Source organism: Spermophilus citellus (genome assembly GCF_964194105.1).
Source record: "Spermophilus citellus genome assembly, chromosome: 1".
Classification (NCBI taxonomy): Eukaryota; Metazoa; Chordata; class Mammalia; order Rodentia; family Sciuridae; genus Spermophilus; species Spermophilus citellus.
Genome location: NC_138182.1, coordinates 273591659 through 273615358, shown reverse-complemented (window position 1 = coordinate 273615358; position 23700 = coordinate 273591659). Strand labels below are relative to the sequence as shown.

Genomic DNA, 23700 nt, shown 5'->3' with positions numbered 1-23700 from the left:
TAATGGAATCTTCATCTGCTGTGCAGATGAACTAAGATAATGCTCATGAAGTACTTAGAAATGAATTCAGAAGAATATTAATAGGGAATTAGAATTCAAATATTGCAATTATTTGGTTTTAACTGGTTGGTTTTAATTCTGTATCTCCACATCCCCAGCCCACCCGTGATTTACTGGGGACCATGCCTACTTTTGGTGTTATGTCTATGACCATACGGATATTTGGTGAGTGCTGGTTGCGTTGAGTTGATCTTTTCAGTATCACTCCCACCATGAGCCAACTTTGGCAGCCCACTTGCTGTATGCATCTGATTTAACTTTATGGAGAGCCCAAAAATGAGAGCAGTAAGGCGTCATCAAACTCATCATCTGAACATTCATTTTCAAGTCTACGACTACACAACAGTATCACATTTCATAAAAGTTTATGCTATCATATGTTAGTTCTATTGTTGATAACATCTGAAACTCACTTCAAGGTAATTTTCTGTAGTCATTATCAAAATCATCTTTAGCTTCCAAAACTTCCTGGTACAACCAAACTCTTTTCTTTTAGGCATATATTATTATAAATTAAATTCTACATGTCTGTTTAGTTTGTTTATTTAGGCCTTAGGGTTTGTAGTAACTCAAATTGGGACCAATAACAGCTACCATTTATTGAATACAAATGTGTCTTTTCTGTGCTATCTTAATGGGTCCTTTTCTTATACAATCTCACTGAAGGCTTTAAACAAGTCATTTCCTCCCAGAAGAGAAAATGGAGGTCCAGAGAATGTAAACTACCAAAGCTACTATAACAGATGCTATCAGTGCCTTGCTGACGCCAATCCTGGTATGTCTATGCACACAGATTTCTCATGTGCTTTCAATCCCAACACCCAACACTTTTGCCTTTGTCAGCTGCCCCTAGACTGCTGAAAAAACCTGCACTTGGAGACCTCATAGTTTCTAGGAATTTATATCCTGGGCTGGGCCTAGCCCTTAACCACTAACTGAGAATAATCTACTTCCAGAGGAGAATGAGATAGATACCTACCTCTACCCCATCCCCAGAGGGACAGCATTTGATATTTTTATACCATTGCTTGATTGGTTTCTTTACCTTTTCTGTCAAATTTTCCTACTCTTTTATAAGTAACTCCCTAAATCATCTTCTAATAATTTACTTTCATATGAATCTTTGACTTGGTGTCTGACTTCTGGAGAACTCCACCAAAAAACTCCATAGTTTACTCAGTGACCAGGTTACTCAGTGTAGGATGCTGGCCAATGGCTGGTGCATGGTGGACAGAATTCAGTCACCTGGACAGCAGTCAGCAAGACTAGGGAAGCGAATCAAGCTTGTAGGCATTAGTGTTTAGGGAAGAGTTCTACTCCATAAATGGGATTCAAAGGCAGTTCTGACAAAGTTCAAGATAATGTTTTGAAATCTGTAATCTAAATAGCTTTTCCTGAACACAGCACAGAAGGAAACCGGAATCTACTGTGACTGGTTGGGAGACCTCCTCTTCTTGATCTGCTCCCGAAGCAACTTGGCAGATGCTCTGGGGATCAGCCATGGCAGCCTGATCAGCCTCTCTGACAACCTTAGCTTCTGGCTGATAGCTGCTGCCACAAGGAAATGACAGTCAAGAGCAGGATCACAGCCTCAGATGGATTTGATGCATAAACTTAGGCTAATGGAACTGAGCTCATGTGAATGCATTAGTGATGTACATAGCATTTACTGAATGCACACTGTAGGCTCAGTGATAACCACATTCCCTTCATTTCAGCCTTCCCCTTTACCTTCTGCTTTAAGGCACTGAATGACTTCCCCTACATCAAAGGCTTCTGACTTTGGTTTTATTAGCAATCCCATTTCAACTAATGTGTTGGAGAAATCACCTCCCAATAAATTCAACAGGAGATAATTTCATTCTAGATACAAAGTGGTCCTTTCCTAAAATAAGACCTCTTGTTTGCGGGGAATACAATTTCTGGAAATACAGCCTGTGAAAACAACAATTCAGTCTCCACAAAAGTGCATCTGTTATATCTACATGGCTATCCAGAAGTCAAATATTTGAAACATTATTTCTCCTTTGACAAATTTGCAAGGTTTTGCTAAAAATTTTAAAGGATATAAACTATTTTTCATATTCAAAGATCAAGAAATTAAGAATTTTCTCAATATAACATTTACTTAAACCTTGAGAGTCACACATGTCAAGGTGGGCTCTCAATGGAAAAGTGGAAAGATCTGATATTTAAGGGAATGGGTGGAAAAATTGATGAATATATATATGTAGGATCCCTAACTAAGGTCTTTTATAATCTGAAGTTCAATGTCCAAAGGGTCAGAGAAAACTTGGATTTAGGATCTGCAGGCCTCATTATATCTCTCTTTAGAGGTCTGTCAATATTTGAGGAGATTTAATCAGGTTGGTGAGGCACAGATAAGGGCAGTGTCCGGGGGGTTGGTGCTGGGTGACCAGGTTACTCAGTGTAGGATGCTGGCCAATGACTGGTGCATAGGGGACAGAGTTCAGTCACCCGGTCAGTGGTCATCAAGACTTGGGAAGTGAATCAAGCTTGTAGGCATTAGTGTTTAGGGAAGAGTTCTAGTCCAGCAGGAAGGTGAACGTCAATGCCCAGGGAAAGCCCCCATGGTTGCATACCTATTTCCAGACCTCCCCCAAGTTCCCCCTCCACTGTAAGGAAATCTTAATTTAACCTTTGCCCTCGTCAGGACTGGAGATGGAGAGCATTAGTGACAACTGTAGGCCAGGACAGGAGAAGTCGTAGGTCAGGATTTTTATGCTGATTAATTCATGTCTTCAACAAACAAAGATCCTCATGGGAATGCTAGAGGATGCAGATACAGGGCTGAGCAAAACACCCTTGATGGATCTGGATATCTAGTGTCTCAAACCCATAATACTGAATTACATAGGTTATGCAATGGTTACTGTATCAGTCACTTGAAACCAATTAAATCACATCCATTTCAAACTCAATCTGGACTTGTCACACAACTTGAAAGACAGATATCATTTCAAATTCATTTAGAAGAGGGACACAGGACAAATGTCAGCTCCCTTTACACAACTCTGTACCCATCTTCTCAGTGAGAGCTTCTGTAAAATCATCCTGAAATATCTCTTCCAGTGTTGAGACATCATCCACCAGGCTGCAATACGTGCAATCCTACCATGTCAGTGCAATACAGACAGTGTTAAGGTTAGGACTTAGGCCATAACTTCTTATATAAACAGAAAGAGAGATTCCTGATAAGTATATCTGATGAAATACTTTGGATATATTTTTAACAGATTGAGAAATGGAGGCCAGAGAAAACTCTGATTTGCAGCTGATGCTGAAGAAGTCTTCAAGCACCAGGGGCTCTGGGTACATCTAGTAGTCACCAGACAGAGCACCAAGGAATACTCTCTTTTGTATGACAAATTGTGTGATCATATTTCAAAGTGTGTCTATATTACACATCATTACTGCCTTTATGCTGCTAATTATAGATGATGAGAAGCCTCGCTCTGGATTTGGAGATGACAATGTTGACAGCACTATTTAAACACCCACGTGAGTGTTGCTGGAAAAGCCAACATGAGACTTCAATGTCTGGTGCTTGTGAAAAATGAGGGTGGTCCCTGGGAGTATAGCTGCTGGTGATTATACCTGATGACAAGTTAGGTAGCAAGGATCAGCAGGCAGCTATAGGACCTGGGTGGGTGGATCCAAGCTGCAAGAATTTCTACATAGTTGGCCTCTAGCCAGAGACAGACAAGCAGGTGTGTCTATGAACAGCTCCTCTTTGCCGGAACCTCACACCAAGTATATCACAGCAGCCTCTTCTGGGTTTCTACACAATAGGACCCCCAGTTTGGACTACTGAACCAATGTGGCGTGAAGACATTTTGTAAACCACGACAGGTTTTTGTCCTAGAGAAGTTGAGATCTAAGGTGGAGGACTATAAAGTCTATTGTGGGTATATGTGAATTGGAACTAGCCATGGGTGGTCCCAGTGCTTCCATTTACTAATTAACTGAGACACAAAACTAATCACTCTCACTGCCAGCTTCTCCACAGGGTGAGTCATTCAGCTACTGTGTCAGCCCAGCCAACCTCCCAGGTTCTGCCCAGTGCATTTGCAATGCACAATGCATCCTGCTTTTATTTTATTGCATTCTGTGAGGTAAGTACATACTCTAGCAATGACAAAATGTTTGGGGTTTTGTCATGGTCTTGGGATACAGTCATGAATGTCCAGAGACTACAATGAAGAGGGAGTTGAGACCTTTGTCCCCATGGTGGATCCCCACTCACAGTAGCCTAAGCCATGCCACAGCATACAAAGATGTGGGACCCGGGCTGAGCACAGGCATGAGGAATTCTGGCAAATGGTGCTAAAGAAAGGCAACTGAGACACTTGGCTGTCACTCAGCATGGTCCTCACAGAGAACTGCTATCAAGTAACTATCAGCACTTCCCTGCTGATGGGCTGATCTGTGTTCTAGGACTCCACTGTTAAAAGTGAGTCAGTGTTAATACTGACTCACATTTAACTAAAAGTGCAGAAGCTTAGAAATGGAGGGAGTAGGAAGGCACTGAAAATATCTAAAGTCAAAAATCCACACATTAATTGGGTTTTAAGTGTCCAATTAATTGCTATTCCACATCTCTCTGTCCATGGTCCACTTAGTTTTTACCACTCTTGTCCCACTTACACTTAGATTATCTCACCTGTTCTATTATAATCATGTTTCTCTGTACCCATCCCTCTCAAATTCGCTTTTATCCTATTACTAGTATTATTTCTGAAGTGAAACTCTAATAGTACTATTATTTAGCTCTAAACCTTTAATCACCTAGGAGGTTCATGAATGAATTATGTTTACTTCTCCGTCTTCTCTTTTGTAAACTATGAGTTCCTTAAAGTTAGGAGCATACATTTAAAATTCCTCTTTGAATCCATAAAGGATAATAACTTGCTGGAAGACTGTTTTGTGTCTTTGTCTGCAAAGGTCAATCTCGTATCTCCCTTTAGCACCATCCATGTAGCTTCACCTGGTCTGCTGTGACCTACTGAATCCCAATGTCAAATCCAGTGTGTGATACCAGAAGCAAAGGTGACATACGATTGCTGATGTATCCTAACTTGTATCATGCATTAGAACAGACTATTAAATTGCTTCTTTCCCAGCATGATGGTTAACACAGCAGCAAACTAAAGCTCTGTGGCTTTCTCTTTTACTTTCAGTGATGCAGCAAAGCCTGGAATTATTCATTTTTGAAAATATTTAATAGAGACACCCTATACTTTCTATCAACTACAGCTGTGACTCTAATACTTTTTTGAAATATCTTCAATATGTTTTGACAATCTCTCAGGACTCTGCAGAGCTTCAACTGTAGTGGGGTAGGATTTACTTTAAAAATAAAAATTTCCTCCCTCTGTGCTGTAATTTCCTCTCCTTTAGCAACCAGAACAGAAGAGTCCTTTCTTTCAAATCAGTGATAGGTCAGTTTTCATAGAATTGGAAAGAGTGCTCAAAGATATACAAAGAATATTATTTTAGGGATCCTGGTTTCTTTAGAACATGACATTTTATTCCAAATATAAGTTTCTTATCTTAACTGGTATAAAATGATGCAACACCTTTTGCAGAATTACTGTGAAGAGAGCTATGATACTAATTATAAACTTTGCTTATAGGCCATGCCTAACATACATGTGCATGCATACATGTACATAAATTATATATACATAAATATTGTATATAATATGGTGTACATACTGAATCTCTTAACTCATGATAAATCCCTCAAAGGAAAAATCATTGTATTCCTCATGGCCTCCTGTTCAAGCTTTGAAAACAGAAAATTCTTGAGAAATATATATACATTGAACTTGTTGATTTAACTTCTCCAATCTGTATCTATTAAAATACTTCAAAGCATCTTCATCACATGATCTAGACTTTACAGCCATCCAGGCCCTGGTTAACTTACGGATGTTCTTAATATGTCAGCTATACTGAACTTCTTCGGGGAAGGAGTTTGCCTACTTCCACCATAGGTGCTGAGGCCTAAGGGGCTCCTTAGTTGTAAGCTGATCAATGTAGTAAAGATATGTGACTTAGTTGATAAAAGGCACTCCTTGAAAAACATCTACATCCATTGGATCTTTCTGCCCAGTTTTCATTAGCAATACTTGAGGAGCAGCAATTTTGATAGGTTTAGTAAAGTAAACCTGGTTAAGTCCTCAAAAAATGAGACATTGTTGATCATTCTTGATTTTGGAATAAAATCTTATCCCTGAGACTACCTAACCTGCTTTGAGGAGCAGATATAGAGTTTCATATTAAGAATGAGATACAGAGAGAAAACATCTATTACAACACTTTAGTTAACACTATGATGACACTGTTCAATGTTTAGTTCTCATTAAATTTCCCACAGGGCAATTAGACTTAATATAAAAAATACTCTAAGGCCAAAAATACTACTAATCACTCATCTGCCCAAGTAAGAAAAACCCTACTTGAAGGTTCAAGGGCCAATCTTCCCCCAGCCTACAGATCTGTCATCTTCTCCCAGATCCTGGGCAACTTTTCTTCAGGTGATGTCTTCATCATCTCTCTCTCAACAGTGCCACACTTTTCATTGATCAAACTGGATTTTAAAAAATGGCTAATGAAACTAGAGTAATGCCTGGTTTTTAAAAATTCTCCACCTGTATTTTTAGTCTGCCTTATACAAAGGGAAAGAAAATAAAAATAAAATGATTTGACCCAGATCTGGCAGAAAAAGAAACACATGGCCTAGTAATGTCATTTGAGATCATGATCCATGTCATGTCACCCACTAACTTTGGCTGAACCTATTAGATAAGTGGCTAGAACTGGCAAATACACAACCACCCACATGTTTGGACAAGCTCACCTATACCTTCTTACATAAACATCATACCTATTCTTAATCCCTGGGCCATTTTATTCTGTAGTACCCACGTATTCTAATGAAATTTTAGTTAGTTCAACAAGAACAAAAGAAAAAAATTTTTTTCTTTGTTTAGTTACTCCTTTTATATAACTACTGATAATATAAATGATTTATGCTTATTATAAACCATTGACTTTCTTTATACTCTGATTTCCCCAAACAAAAAGGAAAGAAAAAAAATACTACTGATAAGCAAATATTAAAACCAGCTAAGGGAGGTAATGAGATCACCACCTTGTAGAGATAGCTACACGCCTATGTTCACTACAACACCATTCAAAATAGTCAAGAAATGAAACCACCTAGGTGTCCATCCATGGGTGGACAGATAAAAGAAATGGTGGTACACACATACACAATGCAACATTATTCAGCCTAAGATAGAAGGAGATTCTTCCATTTGCCACAATATGGATATTAAACTAAGTGAAATAAGCCAGACACACAAAGAAAACTATTGCATGATCTCATCTATTTGTGCAATCTAAACCAAAAAGGTCAACTATATAGAAATAGAGAACAGTATTACCAGGGTTGGGGGAAAGAAGAAGACTTGGGAGCTATAGGTAAAAGGAGACAAAATTGCAAATATGTAGGATGCACAAGTCCAATGATCTAATGTATGCCGTTAGGACTACAGTTGATAATAATGTTTCATATTCAGGAGTTTTGACACATGGTAAATTATAGCTGTTCTTCCTGTGGTGAGTATTGTTGTCTATCGGAAATGATGAACATGTTAATTTGATTCCCTATAGTAACCATTTTATTACATGTATGTATTTTATAACAACCTTTTAATATCTTAAATATACACAATAAAATTTATGTTAAAAAAACAGCCAATGGCATTTTTTTCTTTGCTTTTTCTTATGAAGTTAAGGTTTACTAAACTGTTGAAGCAGCTGAGATATATGTTCTCTGCAGATTCTCTAGGTCTGAAATGCAATTTGAGCTCTAAGTTCCCACTCAGGGATGCATTTTTTTTTTCAATTTCTTGTGCCATACTCTTCATTTCATGGGTTTTCTAAATTCCTCAGGCCTTGCCATATTGAGTGCCAGTCACCTTAGTGAAGAGAGGAGAGATTAAACCTCCATGAATTTGGAATAGCAGAGGATCTCAGTTTCAATTCTTTGGCACAGAACCAGGGTCTAAAACCAGCCATGGGAAAAGCTGTTGAAATGGAGCCTGCAATTCTCTCCACGTTTGACTTGCATAATGTTGACATTATAACACCAGAGAGGCCAGAAAATATTTTAAACAATTATGACTTCTTTCTATAAATATTTTGGAATTGCTTTAACAGATAAAACAACATATTTTACCCTCCTCATTTTCTAAGTTACTCTGGACACCCTCAGCAGCTCGCTATGATGCATTTATTTTTGGCTTGAAGGTCATGCAGGACATCTTAAGGTGCTAAGTCTTCTGTTAAACTGTGTTTTCCAACATGGGTTGGGTGTGAAGGGAGTCAGTGACTCTCCAAGCAACAATTGAATTTGGTTTCATGGAATTCGAGAAATACATTGTTGTTCTTCTCAGCTGAAGCACAGGCAAGGAAAAAAATACAAGTCCTCGAGATGATTTTTGAAAAAGTCCCCCACCCAATGAGAAGTTTTCTTTCTGGACCAAAAACAAAAAAAAAACAAAGAACAAAAACCTCCTCTTGCTTTTCCCTTTCATAACTCTTCCCTGTTTCTGTTTTTTCTGACACTTCAGTTTGAAAATATTGCAACTTCTCCAGAAGAAGAGTACAAAAAAGAAGGGACAATTATAGAGACGGCCAAGGAAATTCATGATGCCTGAGTATGTCGTTCAACTATTTCAGGTGTCTCTTCCCTCAAACTTAGCCAAACGGTAATCACAGAGAGAGTGAGAGGTGAAATTCATTTAAAACCTGCAATTTCCTGTCTCAAAGAATATGATTAAGAGGCCTAAATTCCAAGCTCTGGAAATAGACTATGATATCCTAAGTCACCGATGAGCTGAGTGATCAGTAGGTTAATAAACTTCACCGCAATTTCCATCTCTCTCCCAGAGCCTGAGGACTGGAGACCTGGCTTGCCTTCAACATAAATGACCTCAGCATGTTATGTAGCATTTATTTTCAATGTAAAAACATCAGATGCCAAAATTGACTATGGTATTCCTCATAAAGCATTCACAAAAAAGCCCTCCCAGTTTATGATTTTAAAACTAAAACAAGTTTCCTAAGCCTTGCATTGTTTAATTAAATCACCCAAAGAATTTGGATTTAACAAAGTTTGGTGCTGTTTTATAACAGTAGGGTGGGAATAGGAAAGCAGAACTCACCCTCATGCCCAGAAAAAGCATCGCTTGAGCCTGCCAGTGCCAAGGTCAACAGCAGCTGCCAGAGATCCATACCTATGGGACACAGAAAGAATATGATGAAGCCAAGCAACAAAAAGTAGACCATTATCATGAAATACTGTTTAAAGACTGGTGAAACCAGGAAGGCACTGACATGTTGATTCTAAAATGAAGCCTAGAAACTCTTTCATGGCCCCAGACTTTCCTACTGTCATATTGTTCATGAGCACAAACTGACAGGTTGCAGTAAATTCTACTTCCCGTGGGTGCTCACCTCAGGAAATAGCATGGACACTAGAGATTTCACATCCTGGCGGACAGCCACAGAACCACCTCATAGCAAATAACCCCCACGCACTGCTTCAATAACAGGGCCAGTGTGGTTCACTTTAATTTGGTCCGGAAATAGAAAAAAAATGGTCAGCAGTATCATCAGGCATGGGGCATCAAGCTGGAAAGGCCATTAAAAGATAAACCAAGCAATCCACTGCAATAGTAACATTTCTTAAATCTGTTTCCCAAGGATCAAATGAGTTTAATTAGCACTCAAAACACTGCTAATGAGCTATCCCAGAAAGGTGAGAAGCAAAAGAAAACACAACATCCACATCGGTGGCACTTTCAAAAGACTCAGGAAGATAAACACACCAAGAAGGATCAGTTCTGGCCTCCATAGACATTTGGGATCCCAAATATGAGTCTCATCTCAAGCCGTTCAGTCTAATGAACAAAGGAGCAGAACAACATGCCTCAGTGAGCACACACCTTTATCTGGAAGAAATAAACTTCTCTGAAATAATTAGCCATGGTTCCTACATCCAGGATTCTCTAAAGACAAGTTTGGATGGCTCAGAAATGAACTCTGCACACTGGCCTTTGTGGAGCTGTTGTGGCATTTGTCGACTCCATGTGAAAACATCAGATATCAAGTGAAATTACCACAGCCTCACTGCTGTGTCTTCATTAAATGACACTATTTCCAAGTCACACAGGGATATCTGACCATCATCACCCTACCACCTTCTCCAGGGCCTCTATGCAATCTTAACAATAATGAAATAGCCCTTCTTGCTTTCCCTAATCAGGCTGAAATGACTAGCAAAAATGTTTGTTTTCATGGGCTGGCAGGTATGGTCCTCTGCCAACTGAATAGATAAAAAATGTCTAATATCCTATACTTTCATTTCTAGACACCCTATCGTTGTTTATTGCTTCATACAATTTTATGTTCTTAAAATATTCTTAAGGAAACACATCTCTTTGTGAAGCCAGTATCTTCTTGCATCTGAAAACCCCGGTGCACACTCACTTGAATGAGAAACCCCCTCAAACACTGCCAGAATCCTGAGAACCAAATTAGGGGGAAAAAATCTGTTTGCACACACCCATAGCAGAAAGAGAGATATTTAAAACTATCATAATCCCAAATGGGAGATGTGAACAGTTCATTGTCACCTGAAGCATCTCATAAAGACTTGAATCTAACTAGTGATAGAACCAGGAGGAGGCTAAAGGAATGTGGTTGGATTCAGTAATGCTAATTGCTTTATTAGAATCAAATGTCTCCATTCCTTCCACTAGTGATGGCTCAGTGGTAATGACTCCCAAAGAAGCACCCTCCATCCTCCCCTAGAGAACTTTGTCTAGAGCTATCACAACCCAGGCCAACAGATATTCTATTTGATTTGATTCTGTGCTGCTTCATCAGCTTTGCAGAGCTCCATATTGCAGCTTCTACATGAGAGAGTCTTCTTTATTAGATTATAGCTGAGAGAAAATATCCTTAGGAAAAGACAGAGTGCCAACCGACACACAATTTTGGGAACTTGAATATAGCCAATGATGTATCATATGTGAGGAAGAGAAATCTCCCTTCCCCTGTTCTTTTTGACCAGATTATCATATGTACCCATTACCCCAAAGTATAAGACTTCATCCAAAGAGCTGTCATAAGACACTCTACTTATAATCTAAGTAGAAGCAGGCATTGTTGAGAAGAATCTACCAAATTGCACCTTAGCTTAATAGGGTTTAAAGCTTGCAATATTTTCCTAGGAAAAAATCCTACTTTAAATTTCTTGTGATATTTCTGCATTTTTTTTTTTTTTTACTATAGCCGCATGGTAAGGTTTTCATCAGGAAGGGAAAAATGTACTTCTCTTCTTGCAAAATGGAACTCACACCATTTCCACCTTCAGTGTGGGAGACTTTTACCTGCTTCCTCCTTCCTCAAGGGAGAGATAGTTTAAAACCAGTGTAATCCAGCTGGCATGAGTTCAAATTTTGTAGACTGCCCAACAGAGGTGGCCTCCAAATTACAGAATTGGGTCTCTCATATACTGACTTTCATTCCACGGCTACAAAATAATCCATAAACACATGAGAAAAGATTAGATATGACATTTTTTCTAAAGTGTTTTAACCAACTCCTGGTAGGAAGGGCAATTGCTTCAGTTCTTTTTGTTTAAAATGAGCAACTACTTCTTGAATTATTAGTGACTTCTGGTACTGTGCAAGGCACTGTGGAAAGTAATGCAAAAACTATCAAAAGCATGCCTTTTGAGGAATTAGGCAATACAAGCACTTAAAACGGAAAAGAAACAGCATAGGTAAAAATGGTAAGTTAACATAGAGGAAAATGAGCTACTAAATTGAGGGGCTTAAAATTTGAACTAAATGACTGATAAGATTGTGATGAATAAGGAAAAGTGAGAGGGCCTATAGTGAACTTTTATGGGCAAAATCTCAGTGTGAATGTTCTGGATGTGGGGATGAATTCTGAGTATGTTTAGGGTAACACACAGAGGAGGCTAAGAAGAGACCAAGGTTCAGAATTGTGAATAAAGGAGATAAAATTGGATTGACAAGGTAGGACCAGACTGAAAAAAACATTTTCAACTCATAGTAATCAGAAACTCTCTAGAGGTTTTGGTACAGATGACATGCAAAAGTGGGTTTTCCTTAGGATAAAGTTATTTGGTCGACCTTCTTAAACTAATTTCATTTGGGTACATTGAGGAGATTTGGTGATGTCTAGATAAGGATATGATAAGAATATCACAAATGACTGAGTATTTGTGTAGATGAAAGATAGTGTGACAGACAGAAATCAGAACTTTGGGATCTGAGTTTTTCAATGGGAAGAGAAAGTCACATGACTATTTCGGATACTTGAGTATTAAAGACAATTATGGGACTTCAGGAAATGTTCAGAAATGTACAGTGGGAAGCTGAAGATAGGAGAAAAAAGACTAAAGAAAATGAGATGACATTAATAAATATAAGAGACAGTTACTTAGAGATAATGAGGATTAGATGAATTTAATATGAAGACTATACTATTTTGTGAAAAATCCCCATATCATTTTTATGAAAAGCAGTATTAAAAATTATATTAAGCTACATGGGAAAAATATGCCCATTCATATCTTGTTGGTAATATGGCAGAAACAAAATGAAGTGTAAGGTTGGGGATGTAGCTTACTGGTAGAGCAGTTGCCAAGCATGTAAGAGGCCCTGGGTTCCATCCGTAGCACTGCAAAAATAAATAAATAAATAAATGGAAAGTGGTTAAAAGCATTTTTAAAAGTGTGATATTAACATATTAATATATGGGAGGAATTGAATGATAGATTTAGGAGCCTGGAGTCTGGTTAATGCAAAGTCCAGAAGAATATCACAATGTTAGCTGCACTAATCAGTAAGTTCCCCCAAATTGTTATTTTGCTGATTTGGCTTTCCTGATACTGAAAAAGCAGTAGAGCCAATTTTCAAAATTCCAGCAGAGACAGAATGGCTTATATTGCAAAACCAAGACTCCAGTTAGATAACCTGATAAATGTGTACTTTCTGATGCTGGTGTTGATTACTAATAAAATATTGCAAAACTGAATTAATTGACTTCCTGGTGAAGCTTTTCTAAGAACTCAGCACAGAAAAAGAAGGGGCAAATACAAAATGGTGTCTGCAATTACCCATTCTTATTAGCCCCAGATGCTTATTTGGACAGTTTGCATTCACCGTTCATGTTTTTTACCTACTTTCTATGGTAGTGATCATTTGAAAATTGGTCAGATCCAAAATGCATTAGGTCAATTTATTTCCTTCCCATTAGTGAAGAAGGAAGCGTTCACAGACACTTTTTAATATAACCACAGTAATGTGCTGCCTAACAATGGGACAGGTTCTGAGAAATGTATTGTTAGGTGATTTTATCATATGAATATCATAGAGTGTATTTCCACAAACCTCTTACACATCTATGCTGTATGGTGTGTGAGTGTGTGTGTGTAGGCCTAGGCCATTATGAACAAAACAACAGGGCACAATAAACATGAGACAGATGTGTGAGATTGCTCCTGTTGTGACCTGATATACAGTAACCTCTTTTTTTCATAAGTAGAAAGTACATACTTTAAAATAATAAAAAAGTAGATACATAACCCAGAAACAGTCATTTATTATCATTATCAAGTGTTATGTGCTACACATATTTGTGTGTGTTGTCCCTTTATATGACAGGCAGCTCAGTAGGTTTGTTTATACCAGCATTGCTACATTATACTAGGGTAGCATCACAGCTACGGCATCACTGGGCAATAGGAATGCTTCAGCTTCATTATAATAGTAGAGTACCATGATTATATAGAGAGACTGACATTCACTGAAAACACTTATGTAGTACATGACCGTAATTTTATTGAGATTGTTCTTCTCTCTGACATCAAGTAAGGAATAAAGATTGAGAATTTTAAATGTGCACAGTGTTTACTGTAAGGTTTAAGTGAAAAGGGAGTGGTATATACAGTGGATCTTTTACCAAACAAATAAGCATGCATAGTTTATACCAGTGATGACCAATTCAGTTACCACCAGTCACAGGTGGCTATTGAGCACTCAAAAATGTGTCTAATATAGCTGAGGAACTAAACACAAATTTAAATTATGTTTAATTGCAATTAATTATTCTAATTAAGCACTTAATTAAGTATATTCAGAACTGGTAGGGTATGTGAATCTGCTTTTTTAGCTGTCCATTTTATGAACTCTAAGATAAAATATTTGTGTTGGAAATTTACTAAATTGGGATGGGCTGTAAGTGCAAAATACATACATATTTTTGAATGTTTAGTACAAAAAAGACTGAAATGAATCTCAAAAATGTTTACATGGCCTGCATGTTGAAATCATAATTTAAGAGTATTGAGTTAAATAAAATATATTGTTAAAACTGATACTCCACTTCTTCTTGTTTTTTAAAAAATGTAATTAGTTGAAAATTTTAAATTACACATGACAGCCCAATTATACTCTTTATGGTTTGTATGTTTATATTAATATTAACATTTCAAGGATATTAATCTGTGTTATGCTCGTATGATGTTAGCAGCCTAATTTTTAACAATGATAACTGAATAATTTTTTTATTTCTAAATCACATACAATTGTTACTGGTATGTTTAGAGATCCTCCCAAATTCAGAATGGTGGTGACAGGAAGATTCATGGAAGCTTCTGGTGACTTAGTATGTTTGCAAAAGGTTCCTTGGAGGGATTCCCAGTGCACATGTATACTAATCACATTATGTTTCTCTTTGACTCACCGACAATGATACATGGTGAGTGTTTAATAATTCTCTTTGAAATTGAAAAAAGGGCCAAGATTTGTTGTGTTTGCTGATATTAAGCTACCAATGTGAAGACAGTGTGAGCTGGATCCGTTACATCATTAGCTGGGAAGGCAAATAATGCTACCGAGGTTCCACGTGCAGTATTAGGTACAAAGATTAAGCAATCTGCTGATGCTGATACAAAATGTATGAGACAGTGCTGCAGAATAAATTCTGACAACATGATTTCACTTGATGACATCTGATCTACTGTCAGAGAATCACATTTAGTTAATAATCATTGAGAGAGATACTTTCCAAGGCCACAGTGACTACCTTGACCTTCATTTACAGAAAAGGTGAGCTCAGGGGTTAAGTGAATAAGTTCTGGAGTCAAAGAAAGCCAGGATCAAATCTTGGCTTTATCAAGCCTCAGTTTCCTCATTATTAATATGGAAATGATAATAGTGTTCTTTCTCATAAAAAAATCAGGATTAGATGAAACAATGCATTCAAAGATTTTTGCATACCCACTGTATATCTCCAAAAAGAGTTAGTTATTAGAGTTTTTCTTATAGTAGCAACAAATAGTCTATTAATATCTTATTATGTTTCCATGGGATAGATTGGGAGTGGGGGCCCCCATTTATATATCAGGGGAATCTATGCTGGGGATAAAGCAATCAACAAATGTGCTCCAGGGCAGCCACGGTATTTAAATCTCTATTCTTAAATCATGCACTTCACAGCAAATAGGAAGGCTCTTCATAAGGTACTGTGCCTGTCTCCTAGGATAATGAGTTATTACTATCTTAGGATAAGGCAGGAATGTTCCCATTAGGTATTTAGGCAATTGTACACTTTCTTCATTGAGATCCAGCTGCATGGAAAAGACTAAGGGTTGGGCTGGGGATGTGGCTCAAGCGGTAGCGCACTTGCCTGGCATGCGTGCGGCCCGGGTTCGATCCTCAGCACCACATACAAACAAAGATGTTGTATCTGCCGAGAACTAAAAAATAAATATTAAACATTCTCTCTCTCTCTCTCTCTCTCTCTCTCTCTCTCTCTCTCTCTCTCTCTCTCTCCTCTCTCACTCTCTCTTTAAAAAAAAAAAAGACTAAGGGTTGATCCTACTCCATCACTTCCCCATTTATTTTAATTAATTTTTATGCTGCCATTAAAAGGTTCCAATAATTTTTGTGTGTGTGAATCAGGGATTTCTAGAACTGAAAAATTGAGGATGAATTCAACAATAATAAGACTGACTCTTCCCAGGAGAACTCAGACAAGGCATTTGGGTTACAGAAACTTGAGTCTCCTTGTAGATTGAAGAGACGAAGGGCACTTCAGTAGCCAAATGCTTTGTGCTGCGTCTTTCATGGTATGCATGATTATTCTGTTCAGAGAGGAACTCTCTCAATATGTGAGACATTCTGTTGAAATCCAGTAGGACCCACATACACTTTACAATACCTCACCACAATTACTCCCTACATATGATCATTAGTTCACCCAGTCTGATTCACTTGGTGCATTCAAGAATTCACAATTCAGGGATAACTCACATGGAAAAGAAAAATCAATCATCACCTGGGTGCTTATCTGAATAGTATTCTCCTTTTTATATCTTACTTTATGCCATTGTATTGACCAACTCATTTTTTCCAAAGTAGAATTTGGGAAAGGAAACATCTTACTGGCTTTCTGCTTTATTTCTTCCCCTCTACAAGCAGCTTGTTCTAAATTTTGATTTTTTTCATTACTAGGACAGCTCATTCAGAAACTCTAAGATGGAAATGTTCTTCCTTTCACCTAATATAAAAGAAGATTAATAATCTATGGGATACAAGTTCTCCCAGAATATAGCTCTCAGACAAAAACATTTATTATCTCATTGGGATAATAATCTGACAATGATTAATATAATAATACATATTGTCCCAAATACTTTTTTATATCTCAAAGAAATGCATATGTTCCTACCTTTTTTTGGAGCTATGAAAGAAATGCAGATTTTCTAAAAAAGAGTAACTAGCACACCCTGATTACATAAGGAGCAAAAATTGAGAGAAAACGTTTTTTAAAATTTATTTATTTTTTTTATCAAGTCCAACATGGTAAAGTTGTTCTTTTAAGGTAAACAAGTTGGGAAACCAAGAGTGAGGCAATGTGGTCTCTGGGGAAAAGCATTACTAGAGGAGTCAGCAATCTCATGCCCTTGTGCCAGCCCCACATTGCCTAACTTGGTGACTCGAATAGTCATATAATCACAGTAGGTTTCAATTCCTTTCCTGAGCACTATTCCATCTTTTCTGATAAGTCAAATCTTGCATCATGCTGTGTAATAGCTACCATTTTCTGAGGGCTACCCATCCTGATGCTACAGGGCTCCTTGTCTTTCTGTTCTTTCAGTCCTGAGCAAATGAGACAGGGTGGTGTGGTCAGTAGCTGTGCCTCATTCACTATTGCACTCAGAACAACTAGCTTTTGCTTATGGCTGAGTAGGTGCCCACCAGAAAATGTGCCCAGTGAATAAGTGTGCCAGGCATCTTGTGATTTCATTCAGCCTTCACACAGACTTGTGAGGGAAAGCCTCACATTACAAATGAGAAGATGGACCAGGTGCTGTGGTGCACTCCTGTAATCCCAGCAACTTGGGAAGTTGAGACTGGAAGATCAAGAGATCAAAGCCAATCTAAGCAATTTAGTGAGACCTTAAGCAACACAATGAGCCCAATTTTCTAAGTAAAATATAAAAGAGAACTGGAGATGTGGCTCAGTATAAGCACCCCTGGGTTCAATTCTTAGTACCAAAGAGAGAGAGAGAGAGAGAGGAAATAGAAGTGGAGAGGAGCATAGAGAGACTGAGTAAATTTCCCAAGCTCACAAAGATGGGATATTTCTGAGGAGGATTTGGAACTCTCCTTGTTATCTCCAAAGCCTGCCTTTGCATTCCCTGCTTCTTCTTAAACAATAAACGAGGCAGACTAAACATATGATTCAAGTGCCAGTGAATCAGGGGAAAGAAAAAAAAACTAGAGAAAGCAAGGAAAAAAGAGAACAAAACTGGAATTAGAGTTGTAGGGGGAGGCAGACACCATAATATTTCCAGAGCTCAGGGCATATCGAGGACAGCAATCATGAATGCTGACACGTGAATACTGAGACATGATAATTCATGACTGCTGACACAGCAGTTTCTTCAAGAGTTGCTCTGCTCAAGGGATAAAATATTCATTTCCATGCCTTAGCACCTGGTCTGCTTTTGGGTACACTGCTTAAGAGCTATGTAGTGTGCTTTCTCCATGACACAGGGCCTTCTCCCCATCTTTAAGCCTATACATAAAAATAGAAAAGTCTCTTTGCCAGAATGACTGGCTGCCAGATAGATGGCAAACACAGGGCAGATCAATGTCATGTCTCATCTCCAGGAAGTTGACAACGTACCACTTCACTACTCAAGATGATAGGAGGTATAACAGCTTGGACTTGGACCATTTATTGTTACTAGCTTTAATAGAAAGTACTCTCTAGAACAGCACTAACTGAAATGTAATATGAGCCACAAATGCTGGCAAGATACATAATTTTAAATTTTCTTAGAACCATATCAGAAAGTAAAATAAAAAAATTTTAATTTTGATAATACATCTTATTTAACTCAATATATTCATAATATTTTATGATGTAATCAGTGGGAAAGGCTTTATTGAGATATTTTGTGCCCTTGTTTTCATGCTATGTCTTTGAATCGGGTATGTATTTTGTATTCACAGAACATCTGGTTGGGAGTAGCCCCATTTCAAATGTCACTAGTGGCTACTGCATTGGACGGTGTAGTTCAGAAATATTGAGAGACTGTGGAAGCCCATGTGGCCAGGTCCTTGGCTAATGCAGAATATATCTGTTTCTTTACGACTTGGAAGGCAGGCCAAGCTGCTGAGAAGAGACCTATAAACAGTTACTTTGTCAGGATTACTAGTTTCTTAAAGTCCTAGAAAGAAATCGTCTTGCCACTGAAGCAAGAAGTGGGGTGTTCCAGATCTCTAAATACTCATTTTTACATAATTACTAAGTACTGAACAGTATATATAATTAAACTATAAACTTTTTGTTTGTGGCACAGAACTTTGAAGTCTAGTAGCAGCTAGTTAAGGTACTTGAAGTGAGTCATTTTTCACCTCCAGCCTTAGGTTCCTTGTCTCTTAAACGGAGTATCTAGAGCATATCAAAGTTCTCCATCTTGGCTACATGTTAGAATCACTGGGAGAATATAAAAAAATAAATGCTCTGACTTTATCATAGACAAAGAATCTCCAGGGTGGAGCCTGAGGATTGATATTTTTCTTACATAATTCTAAAGTGCAGCCAGAATTGAGAATCACTTACCTAACGCAAACCAAATGTGCTATTTTATTTTTCAGTTTGTGCAGTAGAGCTGGTCCACCTCTAGAAATCTTCCTCAGCCAACTAAGAAATGTGCTTTTTATAACAGACATCTATTATGATAAGTGGTTGAAATACTGAATGTGAAAATAGGATGCAAAATTATCACCCAAGGAAATGCCAAGATGAAAAGAAAAGGCACCTGGAAAGATAAAAGCAACCAGCCAGGGATAAGATCATTCAAGCACCGATATTAGTTTAGGCTCACTGATAACTCTGGGGAGGCAAAATGTTCAAGTGGTTCTTCCAAAGTTACTATCCCTGGTTATTCAATCAAGCGCTAATTTAGGTACTGCTGTGAAGGGACTTTACAGATGTAATTAAGTGGTTAGTCAATGGACTTTAAAATAAGGAGATTATCCTGGATTATCTAAGTGAGCCAATGCAATCCTATGAGACTATAAAAGAAGAGGAAGTCAGTCAATGAGATGGGGAAGAAGGGGAAGTAGGGAGATTAGGAATTTGAGAGGGATTTGATCTGCCCTTGCTTCAGGGGACTACATGGAAAGCGCCTAGCAATGCAGGCTGCATCTAGGAGAAAAAACTGGCTCCAGACTAGTAGCCAGCAAGAAAATGAGGAACACCATCCTACAATAGCAAGGACTATACCCAGCCGGTGACTCAAAATGAGCTTGGAAGCACAAAGTTCCAAGAGGCAAAGCAGCTCGAAGGATTTCAGTCCTGTGAATGTGATTCACATCAGAGAACCCAGCTGAGCCACACCGTGCTCAGACTTCTCACCTATAGAACAGTGAGATAGCAAGTGGGTGTTGTTGTAAGCCACAAAATTTGTGCTAACTTGTTATGGAAGCCATAGAAATCTAAGTCTCTAAAAGTCTATTATGGATCCTGAGGCTGACTTACTTCCTCAACATCAATCAGAAAAATAGTCACCCAGCCACTGCTGAAACATGTCCAATGGAGAGAGTTGGGGTTTTTGTTTGTTTTTTTTTTGTTTTGTTTTGTTTTGTTTTTTTTAAGCAGTACATGGAAATTTGGATCCAGAATGGACTTTAGTGATAATCTTGTCTGATCAAATTATGATAACTGATAAAGGATGCTGAATAAATAGGTAGTAAATAATTTATGACTTTTCCCCCTTTAACTAACCAGGATGAGGGTGCCTTGACTTGCACAGCAGAACATCTCCATACAGAAACAGGTGCAATAAGCTCTCCTTTGTAGACAGCTTACTGATAGTCTGCCTTAAGGTTATTCAGTTCCCTTGATTCCAACTCAAGAGTTGTTAGACAATTTTCACATTCTTGTTCTGTTATCTGAGATTACTCTCTTTCTGGAAAACTAACATACTAATCAGCTGAAATAAAACTGCTTTCCAGTGCAATGAGGAATAAAAGCACACACTGGCATTCTGGTGTGCTGGCCCATCTCCTGAGTTTGGCCACGATAAAGCAGGCCTGAGGTTCTGCCTACCTCTGGGTCATCTGATGAAATTCATTTCTCTAATTCCTTCATAGACAAGAGATGGCCCAAGGGAAAGTGGGAAAGCCTAAAAGATCCTGTCTTTATCAGTTTGATGAATTTACATTTCACCTAAATTCCTGGCCAAACCAGGAAATTAAACAAAACAAAACAAAAATACAGGCACTTTGTCAATGGAAAGATAAACCAAAACCAAGGTCAAAATCTACAACAGACCAGGGTAGGGGAAAGACAAGGACACAGAGCCTATATTTATGGCCAGTCTATCTTTATAACACATTCTTGCAAATCTTGGCTCCAGATAGCTTGTTTTCAATCCTCCTGAATTAAACATTCAATTCCCAGGAGGCTTATGTTTATTCTCCTAGGGGACCACCACAGCATAACTCAGGAAATTATAATTCAATGACCTGGCCATATTTCTCCTAAATAAAATGGCTGGTAGAAGAGGGTTGGAACCGACAGCCTGAGTCAAACCCTGAACCACTTATGATTCACAGAGACTGTCCTCTGATCAGGAAATAAAGGGACAAATAAACACTTATTGTTGTTGTTGTTGTTGTTACAATCCATCTGAGTGAAATCCATTATTTCACAACTTGAAGAATAGGAATAAAACATTCATCTTCCCCTGAAATTGAAAAGTGATTCAAGTGAATTTTTTTTCACATTTGAATCACTTGATGTCATGTGATCACTTAAAACTTTACTTTCAAATGGGGAACGAAACCATCAGAAACCCTCGGGGTTTCCACATCATATCATCATATAAATGCTGAAGTACCAAAGAGATACTCCGCAGACACAGGGAAATAATACAACTGGATATTCACTGGCATCTAAAATAACTCCTTAAGTTGGCATTTCCTACCAGCCTCTAATCCCCACCTAATGAACAAATGGTCATCTCTTCTATTTCCAATCCTTTTAATGAAGTTGGGGTTCACCCTGTTTCCTGAGCTAGATACAAGTTACTCCATCTTTTCTCACATTTAACTTGTTGCATACAAAGTGATTCTATCTCAGCACTGTCTCTGGAATGTAATGCCTCCTCTTAGAATCCTAGCCCACTGTCTCTTCTCTTCTTCGGACTTTCTACAACCTTCCTCCAGGTAAAAGAAAGTATTTCTTTACTTTCAAGGCTGCAGCAAGACAAGTCACAATTCTACCTACCCTTCCACATCGGTGCTACCTTCAAACATCACACCTTCCTGATTTTCTCTTCTTTCTTCTGAGGGTTCATCTTGGCATTCCCCAGGATGTAGCATGATACCTAATATACCAGAAGAGACACCCAGAACAGAGTTTTCGAACAGGAGTTTAGAAGGGGTGAGAGCATGTCTTTCTGTTGAAAGTTCACCTGAAAGCTTCACAGGAAGACAGTGGTGTTGTTCATGCCATCAGGCAAGAAGGGTCGTTTTGATCAGGCTGGATGGAGAGACCCAAAGCACTATACTTAATCAGCAAAGAGAGACAGCCACAAACATAAAAGGACAAAGTCTTATTTTCTTTTTCTTCAAAGTGCTCAGACTTTAGAAAACCTCGAAGAAGATGCAACACAAACATGCAATTTTTGTGGTGTCACTTTTTCTCTATAATACTTCCCTAAATGCAAATTGGACTGTTGAAATGTAAAACATGGAACAGAATTTAAACCAAAGTGTTTTCTGAATGCAAGTTATAATCTCTGTTGAGTTTATAACTTATACCACCTCTGGAAATTCTCAGAAAAACTAGCCCTTCCCTCAGAGAACAAACTTTGGAAACCCAAATTGTATTTTGATGGTGGTCAGACAAGGAGGAAGGCTGTAAAAGGCTTTGCCTAATAAGAACATTTTATAAGCTCCAGCACTAGAAAAATGTTTTGCTTAGAGTAAAGAGAAAACAAACAGAAATTCAGATGAAAGAGGGTGGGGGCAAGAAATAAAATGTCTACTCTGAGGCAGCTCAGATATTTATGTCTAAAACTATAAAAGCAAGTTATGGAGGGAAACCTATTATCAGCCCTTTAATCAAAGTTAACAGTAAGGGAATACTAACCAATAATCCTGCAGATATTCCTGAAATAGAGGCTGGATTTTCATACGGTTTCCTCCAGGCTGTATAATACGAGCCTTTTAAATTTTCTTTGTCATTCAGCCACATATAAAAGAAGATCACAATGCACTGACTTGGTAAAATCAGGCAGAGAGAGTAGGATTGAAGAGGTCATTCCATGGAAGTTTCTTGGTCACCGCTTGGTATGTCTTAATCTTTAACTTCTGGGTACTGCTGCTGCTTCCATATATGAACCCACTTCGCAGAAGCTCCCCAATCAATGATTCTTTCTCCCTCTTGTACACACACACACACACACACACACACACACACACACACACACTCACCTAGTACCAGAAAAGTAGATTAAATCGCGCCAGATATTGCCTTACATAACAAGTTCCCTGACCTTTGCTCAGTACTTCTTTTGGTGCTGCCAGATGAACTGAAGGCCAGGACTGGGCAGAAATTTCATGAGGTTTTTATAACTGTGATGGCCAGGCCAGCTGAAAAAGGGCTGAGTATCAGATCTCAATGAAGGCTACCACCTGGAGAAATGGAAGACAGCCATGGGGTTATCTGAATCCAATGTCATCTTTCCTCTAAGGAGTGTAAGAACCAAAGCTGAAGTGCCCCCACTGTGTTTTCACTGGTATTTCACTGAAGTATCCCAAGGGCCCAGAGTACATTACATTAGGTATTTGTTAACTGAAGGCATAAATGAATGAAGGAATTCCAATCTTGAGGGAAATCCTGACATACTTAATTTGAAAACATTTAACCATTGATTGTATAAGTAGTGTGATAGAGTTGACTAGGAACTTTTTA

The 23700-nt window shown here is 38.3% G+C and overlaps 1 protein-coding gene across 2 annotated transcripts in view; it reads right to left on the bottom strand.

Moving 5' to 3' along the window:
- The window catches only part of GHR (growth hormone receptor), a 254049-nt gene that overhangs the window by 139179 nt on the left and 91170 nt on the right, over positions 1–23700 (bottom strand). The window contains exons 2-3 of one of the 2 annotated variants that reach the window (XM_081280996.1): positions 12823–12873; positions 9321–9401 (exon numbers count right to left, since the gene is read on the bottom strand). In XM_081280996.1, coding sequence (XP_081137122.1) covers positions 9321–9401; positions 12823–12865 — 124 coding nt within the window. In that variant the 5' untranslated portion in view covers positions 12866–12873. The remainder of the gene's footprint in view (positions 1–9320; positions 9402–12822; positions 12874–23700) is intronic. The other variant, XM_081280997.1, reaches the window with a different exon arrangement.